Genomic DNA, 8,942 nt, shown 5'->3' with positions numbered 1-8,942 from the left:
GCGGATACATGATGAGGTAAGTCCACTATATGGTTCTGTGCTACCGCACCATCGTGTCTCTACTAGACCATTTACATAAGGCAGACCTGGGTACTGTAGTTTCTGGGTCAACCTGCCTGGGACCAGGTCTCTCTTGAAAAATAGATTCAACTCAATGAGACTAACCTGGATAAATAATGGTCAAACACAATCAATAAAATATAACCCTTTGGTATAACTGGAAGACCAGGGTAGTGTCTGGGTTAACACCTTGATATAACAGGGCTTTCTGAGGTACTGAAAGTATATGGAACAAATTGAACTTCCATACTACTTCGCTGCTATTTCATCGCAGAACATTACAGTAGAAATGATGATTGCAGCCTTTGGCGACTGTTTTTATAGAGTGCATATTTTCATTATTGTCAGTAAAAAACGGTTAGCAGTGAGCAGCCTACATGGTCCCAGGGCTCCAGGGTAGCTCTTATTCCCCCAGCATTACAGGGGTTTCTTGCTTTAGAATAGATTCTCCTGAATTTTTTATTCTAGCTGCATGTAAAGTTGTTGCTCAGGATGTTCTGGGTCATACGATGTAACCGTAATGTTGTCAGGCTCCAGTAGCTCGCTGGTTCCACCTTGTGGTGCTAAAACGTTATTACAACAATCTTATTCACTGCACATACTTTTGGATTGTTCATTAATTCTTGATTTTCTTTATGAATGAAGTGGTTCTAAGTAGTACTGAGTATTGTAAAGAGTTGTTAATTTCTTGCTTGCACTTATAACTTTTTCGTATTACTTTTAAGCATTTCTCATTCTCTCTCTCTCTCTCTCTCTCTCATCTTTCGTTCTCAGTATCCATTACAGGAAGAGGTTCAGAGAAGGCGTATGGCATCGGCACCCTCTCAATGCTGTAAGTCTTGCCTTGCTGGTGTGTGTGTGTGTGTGTGTGTGTGTGTGTGTGTGTGTGTGTGTGTGTGTGTGTGTGTGTGTATGTGTGTGTGTGTATGTGTGTGTGTGTTCGTGCACGTTCGCAACTTTCTCATACAAAAGAAGTGAGAACATCTTCTTCTTTTGGTCCTGGTCATGGTGACATCACACTTCTTATGCACCCCACATGTTCATTTTCATTCTTCTTCTTTCTTTTTGCACCTGGGAGAACAAGTACATCAGTTACTAGAAATCCTTTCCGATTCTACCTTGATCATCCATCCTGCCTTCTCTTCACTTCACTTCATCGTTTCTCTTTTTCTCTTTTCATCCATCCATTCTTATTTCACATCTCCCATTCAGTATTTCTCTCCATAATTCCATCTCTTTTCAAAAAATTATATCACTAAAAAAGAGTTTGACATTCACTAAACTGTGCTTACCTTAGACAACTTGGTCAGCAACTCAATTTTAACAAGTTGGTTTGTTTTGGTCACATCATCATCACCGTCATCATGTTTTTGCTATTCTTTAAACACAAGCGTTGGTTTCAGTGCTTTGGTGAATAGGTGAATAGGCCACAGCATGATTGTAACGAGATGTTCCCTACGCTGGCAGACTTTGTATACCAATGACTTAATCCTCCACTGTCGTGGCGCAATTTGTTTTCATCCTTTAAACACTTGCTTCCACCGCCCGCCACCAGGCAACTGGAGTTATTTCGGATGGAGCGAACAGCAGAGTATGTACCTCCGCTCACTTCTCTCTTCTTCTATCTACTTTATTCTCCTTTTTTCCTCTCCTTTTTACTTATTTTTTTCATTCTGTTCTCTGTTTCTATGGCTGCCTCTTTCCCCTTGTGCCCAGTGCATGTTATGTTCTGTGTCTCTCATCATGGTCTCTCTCTCTCTCTCTCTCTCTCTCTCTCTCTCTCTCTCTCTCTCTCTCTCTCTCTCTCTCTCTCTCTCTCGCTCTATCTTGCTCTCTCTCTCTTTCTCTTTCCTGGTCTCTTTCCTGCTCTCTCTCCTGCTCTCTCTCTCTCTTTCTCTCTCCTGCTCTCTCTATCTCTTTCTCTCTCCTGCTCTCTCTCTCTCTCTCTCTCTTGCTCTCTCTCTCTCTTGCTCTCTTTCTCTCTCTCTCTCTCTCTCTCTCTCTCTCTCTCTCTCTCCCCTATGTATCTTCTCAGTAATGGCATTCCCCACAATGTTGTTTTGCTTCGTCAGATTACGACAAAAGAATACACTATTGGATGAATGACGTGCTGACTAGCAGAACCAGATCCTTGACTTGTGCCTTTACAGTCATGTTGGGTTCCCTTAGCTGGCCACTAGATGGAGCTACAGACCAGCACAACTCTAAACTCACTGACTTGCAACAGTTACTGTGCAGCCAACAGTCTGACCAATATTTTAGTTTCCCCTGTCAATCATAGACTTTACTGGTAATGAGGGTGAATTTAGACATCTAGTTGAAAAGTGAGTGCACATGGAACTCCTCAATTTCTTGTCCATTTAACTTATTGTTCAATGCATTAAAGGGGCAATCTGGGATTGACTTTTAAATGAATGATACATAGCCATGAATGATACATTGATTATTGAAGGATATTTTTGATTAATGAAGATTATTGAAGTTATTAATGCCTCTTAAGCTTAGTGCCTCATTATCTTAGTGCCTCATAAGCTTAGTTCAACTGTCTTATCCCATCAGAACCTAACATATAAGCTTGTTTTACTCCATTGTTTGTTTACACTGTAAACCTTCAAGGCTTTATGAAAAACAACAATGCATTTCTAATGAATGCTCTATGATTTGAAATTCTAGTTTAAATTATACAAGTCCTCAGGCGAAACTCAACTATGTTTTAATATTTTGGCATAATGGTTTTTATAGATTTCACCAAATTAATATAACTTTTTTATAGCAGCTTAAGAGATCCATGTTTATGTCATAATTTCTTCCGTGTTTGCTGACCTGGTTTTGTGTCGTCCCCTGTCCCCCACCTCCCCCCATCCCCCATCCCCCATCCCTCCCAACCCCTGTCCCCCGTCCCCCGTCCCCCGTCCCCCCTGTCTCCCGTCCCTCCCATCCCCTGTCCCCCGTCCCCCCTGTCTCCCGTCCCTCCCATCCCCTGTTCCCCGTCCCCTGTCACTCCCATCCCCTGTCCCCCCCAGCTATGGACGACCACGACAGTGCTGTGGATGATCGTGACAGTGACTACCGCAGTGAGACCAGCAGTCGGCCCCCTCGATACCACACCACGCCTCAGCCCAACTCCTCAGTGCACCAGTACCCCATAGGCCGCAGGCCGCAGCACCAAGCCCTCTCTAGAGAATCAGACTCCATACAGAGCTATGAACTGGACTACAGAGAAACCAGGGGGACCAGGTACACAAGCGCATACACACGCACACACACTCGTGCACACACACACACACACACACACACACACACACACACACACACACACGCATGCATGCACACTCGTGCACACACACAGACACACACACACACACACACAAACACACACACACACACACACACACACACACACAAACACACGCACGCACCGTGTCCATTTTGTGTCTGGCTGAGTAATCTGATTATGCAGCTCAACTCAAGTAGCGGAGGTGCATCCTCCTGTTGCTCTGATGTGAAAGCAGATACAGGATTAGTGGCTGAGAATTAAACTAACCGCACTCAAGGGACTCCTAATGCAGTTTTCCACTTGCCGAATCAAATACTCTTAACCTTGGGTTTTGAAATGTTTTTTTTATGTGTGCTCTCTATGCTCTCTCCGTTGAAAACGGAGGCTTAGCTTGGCTTGGGTGGGGGCTGGCCAGGGAGGGTTAGGGGACACAGGTTGTGGGATGGCAGGTACAACACTATGTATGTATTGTTTTTCCTTTTTTGTTTATTTTCTTTTTTATATAAGTTATTTATTCAGTTTCTTTGATCATTGACCGATTGTGATTGGCTACGACGTTTGTGAATCACAGTGTTGAATCAATTCTTTTTTCAAAGAAGATAGAGGCTTAGAGACAGGCTTGCCAGGTTGCCAGCTTACATTGTGCACTGATGGTTTTGAAATGCAGTGTGTGAAAGAATATCCTTATGAAAATATGATTGGTATTGAAAGATTTATGAAAGTAAGTAGAGGTTTAGGCTGGTGGGAAGCCTTAGATTTTTGTTTATGTTTAACAGTCAGACCATTCTTTCAACACAGTTACTATAGCCTTTGATTCAAAATTGATGGTTGTCTGCGTGAATCAAATTACAGCAGAAGATTGCAGCGCAAATTGGATACGGTGTTAAAGGTATACAATAGTATTACACAACAAAACACTTGTTTAGCTACCAGTAAGACACACATTTATCCAGCCTCATCCATTTTAATTGCTGTCTTTTTATGTCTTGCTTTTTATTATCTTTCAAAGAGTCCACCTTCTCTTTTCTTTTGACAAATTGTCCTCCTAATTTCTCACAGCTAACCTTTATCTTCTTTTTTTTTTTCTTTCGCAATATTTTCCATTCCTCTCTGCATGGCCTCTTTCTTTTATGTCTGTGTGAGCGTAGACGTTCAAAGAGTAAAGGAAAGACCAGAATTATCCCTGTAGACTCGGGCATGGGCGTGGAGGACTGGGAGAGCAAATATAAAGTGGCAGACGGTGGAGTCCTTGACGATTACCTCGACCGTGAGCATAAGACGTGGGACGTGGATGAGGACAAGAGCATCATCTACCGCATCAACAACAGCCCTGGCGAGGCCACAGGCAGCCGCTTCTACCAGACGGTGGAGTGTGATGTGATGTCCCCGGAGGAAGAGCCAGAGGAGGTCGACGACACGGAGAGGCCTTGCGTGAAAAGGCATGGCCTTGGCAGCGGAGAGGTTCGTCTTGTCTATAGAGAGGCGGGCAGCTTCGAGGACGAGTCGTCCCCTCCTGAAATCGACATCATTCCCTCGGTGAAGCAGCTTCGTCAGCAGAAGGTGGAACAGGAGGGTCTTCTGTATAAAACCAGGTTGTGGGCTACAACCTTACTGGAGGACACGCTGGAGAACTATGCAGCCTTCCAGGAGGAGGAGGCCGCCAGGGAAGAGGCTGCTAGGATCATCAGTGCAAGGAGCGAGTATGGTTCAGTGTCGGATGAGTCGGATGAGATGCAGTTCTCCTTTGGGTCCGAGGACGAGGTGGATGACATGACATTCATTGAAGGGGATGTCACGTATGAATATGAAAGTTACTACTACCCAGACAGAGATGTATCCCCTCATGGAGCACAAGGCTACTGCAATGATGGGAGGCCGGGTCACGGACCAGATCCTCCATTATCCCCAGAGGAAGAGCCGAACGAAGAATATGTGGACACCATGGGTGAACTTCAAAACTTGGTTCACTCTGTGTCTGAATACCTGGCTAAGAAGGAAGATGAGATAAGCAAGTATGGCTCGCTACCTAAGTCACCCAGGAGGAAACTTCCGCCATTGCCAACTGATGTTAAACCCTCACCAATGCCAACTGATGTTGAACTTCCACCATTGCCATCTGATGTTGAACTTCCACCATTGCCAACTGATGTTGAAATCCCCCAATTGCCAACTGATGTTGAACTTCCACCATTGCCAACTGATGTTGAAATCCCCCAATTGCCAACGGATGTTGAACTTCCACCATTGCCAACTGATGTTGAAATCCCCCAGTTGCCAACAACTGATGTTGACCTGACAGAGCAGGTTAAAAGCACTGATGAGGCCAAACCAGCTGAAGCTAAAGATGACACAGCTGTTGAGCATGGCCTTGCTGGGGTGAAGAATGTAATGAGCTCCTTATTTAGTTCCATTAGAGGTTCCAAGCCGACTGCTGAAGCCACTGAAACCTCTGACATCTCAGCTCCATCTGCCTCCCCAGTTCCACCACAGGAACCATCTGGTATATCCAAACTGTTCTCTTTCATTCCCAAATCTGGTGGCTCTGCTCCCCCGATTGCCATCGTTCCTCCTGCCCCTCATGAACCGGCTCCAGCTGTGGCTGAGGAACACAATCAGGAGTCCACCACGAACCAACCCTCCTCTTTTGTAGATTCTATGTTAGGGAGGCTTAGCCCTATTAGTGGTGGTCAAAACCAGGAGTCCACATCTTCATCTATTGTTGATTCTATGTTAGGGAGGCTTAGCCCCATTAGTGGTGGTCAAAACCAGGCGTCCACATCTTCATCTATTGTTGATTCTATGTTAGGCAGGCTTAGCCCTATGAGTGGAGGCCAACATCAGGAGTCCACCACTAATCAATCATCCTCTGTGGTTGACTCTGTGTTAGGACGGCTTAGCCCCATGAGGCTTTTCTCCAGCAAGCCATCGTCTGGAGAAACGTCACCCCAGCCACCCTCATCCCAGCCACCATTGGAGAGGAGTGGGTCTGCAGCAGACAGTGGATCCAGACAAGGGTCGGTGGATAGATCCAAAAGTCCTGATAGGCCAGGCTCACAGTCAGAGCGACAATCCTCTGGTGAGAGGTCCGGAAGTGGATCAGTAGAACTTTTCTCAGGTTCAGGTAGTGGATCAGTGGAACTGTATCCTTGTTCCGGAAGTGGATCAGTGGAACTGTATCCTGGTTCAGGAAGTGGATCGGTGGAACTTTTTCCGGAAACTGAGTCATCTGGGGAGATTCTTGACGTTCCACAGAGAGTGACGCCAACAATTTCTGAGCCAAAAACGGAAACTGCAGAAGACACAGGGTTCTTCAGCCCCTTTAGGAAATCACTCACATCACTCATATCACCTTCCAGTTCCCCAACCCCACCTGAAAAGCCTGCCCAGGAAGAGACCCCACAACCTGCGCCTTCAATTCTCTCCATGTTCAAGTCAGCAGAGGACGTGAGAACAGAAAAACCTTCAGAGGAGTCATTTCTGGGAAGTAAATTGAAGCTCCCATTTTTCTCTTCTGAAAATGTATCCACTCCACAAGCACCCAAAGCAGAGGGGGGCATGCTCTCAGGGTTTCTTAAGTTGGCTTCTGGTGAGGATGTCAACGCCCCTAAAAAAGATGCACCGCCCAGCACGGCTAGAACCCCCTCCCCAAGCCGCGCAGCACTACTTGAAAGTGTGTCCAAAGGGAACACGGACACAGGGTGGTTTTCAAACCTATTCAAAGCATCCCCAAATGAGCCAGCAGGTCAGCAACCTGCAAAACCACAGGCTACACCCACTGTGACACAGGGCGACCAGACCAAATCTGACTTGCCTGCTGATGAGGTGGCATCTGAAAAACAAGAAGGCACAGATCCTATAGATGAGACATTAGCACCCGGAGAGCAACCTAAGCCTATGTCTGATTCTCAGGACAAACCTGAGGACCAGTCACAGTCTCAGGGAATTCTCTCTGGGCTGTTAAAATTAACATCAACAGAAGATGGTGACAAAGCCCAGGGAAGTGCTAGTCAGCCACAACAGGGTGGGTTGTTCTCAGGCCTATTTTCATCAGCTCCACAGTCTGCTACCAACCAGACACAACAAGGTTCTGCAGCTCCTCAACAGGGAGGTTTACTGTCTGGATTTTTGAAGTTTGCCTCAGCTGATAATGTGTCAGAGAGTGGCCAGGCTCCTGTAACACAGCCACAGTCAGTGCCTCTGGACAGCCAAGCTAGCCAAACTACAGTAAATGCACAAGGGCAAGGTGAGAACACCCCAGCCCAGGCTGCTTCCCCCCCACCCCCCACTCAATCTGGAGGATTATTTTCTGGGCTTTTTAAACGAGCCACTGACACTGTGTCTCCTCAGACAACATCAGGGCCCCAGTCTGGTCAGGCTGATCAACAGCAAGCTAACAGGCCAGGGGAGGAACAACCCTCCACACAAGGTGCTGCTCCTCCAAGTCAACAAGGAGGTTTTCTGTCAGGACTAATGAAATTAACCTCTGCAGATAACCATCCTACAACCGATCAATCTCAACCTGACCAACAGCAGCAACAACCAGGGGGTCCAGACCAGCAGCCATCAAACCAGCCACAGCCTGCCCCACCACATCCACAACAAGGTGCCCCTGGAACTCAACCTAATCAACAACCTCAACAACCAAGTGGGATGCTGTCTGGCTTCTTCAATAAGATAACTTCAACAGAACCTACACAGCCTCAGACACATCCAGCAGCAGGAAGCCAAGGGCCCAACCAAACACAAAAACTACCACAACAACCACATCCCCAGCAAGGAGGATTCCTCTCAGGCCTGTTTGGCATGGGGGCTCCAGATAATGCTACTCCCAGCCAAGCCCCTCCATCTCAACAACAACAAAAACAAAAACAACAACAACAACAACAACAACAACAGCAACACAACCCTGGCCTTCCTGGGAGCCAGCCTAATCAGCAGCAAGCTAACAGGCAAAACCTGCAGAGACAACCCCAGGTTCCCCCACAGCAACCTCCTAGTGGGCCTGGGGGGATGCTATCAGGATTTTTCAACAAGATTGTAGACGATATCATACCCTCTCAACCGCCACCAGGTGGTCAACCTGGCCAGCAACAAGCGTCTGGACCAAGTCCAAATGCACCCCAGCAACCACTGACACAACAAGGCGGTTTCTTCTCTGGGCTATTTTCCAATAGCCCATCCCCTCCACCACAGCAACAGAGGCCACGTGGTAATCGACCAAACCAGCAAAAACAACAACAACAACCACAACAGCAACAACAACAGGGTAACAGACAGCCCCTGCAGAGGCAAAATCAGATCCCCCCACAACCTGGTTCTGCAGCACCAGAGCCACAGCAGGGAGGACTTTTATCTGGGTTTTTCAACAAGTTAGCAGCTGCTGACAGCGCACCCCAACAGGCTTCGCCACAGTCTGGTCCCCAGCAGGCCCCCACCCAACCTAACCAACAAGGAGGATTCCTCTCAGGACTCTTCAAAACAAGCCTTGAAAATGCACCTGCTAACCATCCATCCCCTTCACTGCAGCAAGCCAACAACCAGACCCCTCAACAAGGGACAGCTCTGCAGCCTAGTCAAACTGTAGGTCTGATCTCTGGTTTTCTGA

At 46.9% G+C, this 8,942-nt stretch overlaps 1 protein-coding gene across 1 annotated transcript in view; it reads left to right on the top strand.

Annotated features, from left to right (window-relative positions):
• Positions 1-8,942, top strand: part of LOC310807470 (protein unc-13 homolog B-like) — a gene marked incomplete at its 5' end in the record, with an annotated part of 116,480 nt that overhangs the window by 27,637 nt on the left and 79,901 nt on the right. Inside the window, 4 exons of the mRNA XM_083673966.1 lie at positions 1-16; positions 835-892; positions 1,616-1,651; positions 3,084-3,297. The exon at positions 1-16 is cut by the window's left edge and continues 58 nt beyond it. Of these exons, the coding sequence (XP_083530092.1) occupies positions 1-16; positions 835-892; positions 1,616-1,651; positions 3,084-3,297 (324 nt within the window). The remainder of the gene's footprint in view (positions 17-834; positions 893-1,615; positions 1,652-3,083; positions 3,298-8,942) is intronic.

The sequence above is a fragment of the Argentina silus genome (assembly GCF_951799395.1).
Source record: "Argentina silus genome assembly, chromosome: 7".
Taxonomy (NCBI): domain Eukaryota; kingdom Metazoa; phylum Chordata; class Actinopteri; order Argentiniformes; family Argentinidae; genus Argentina; species Argentina silus.
This window is presented reverse-complemented; position numbering and strand designations above follow the sequence as displayed.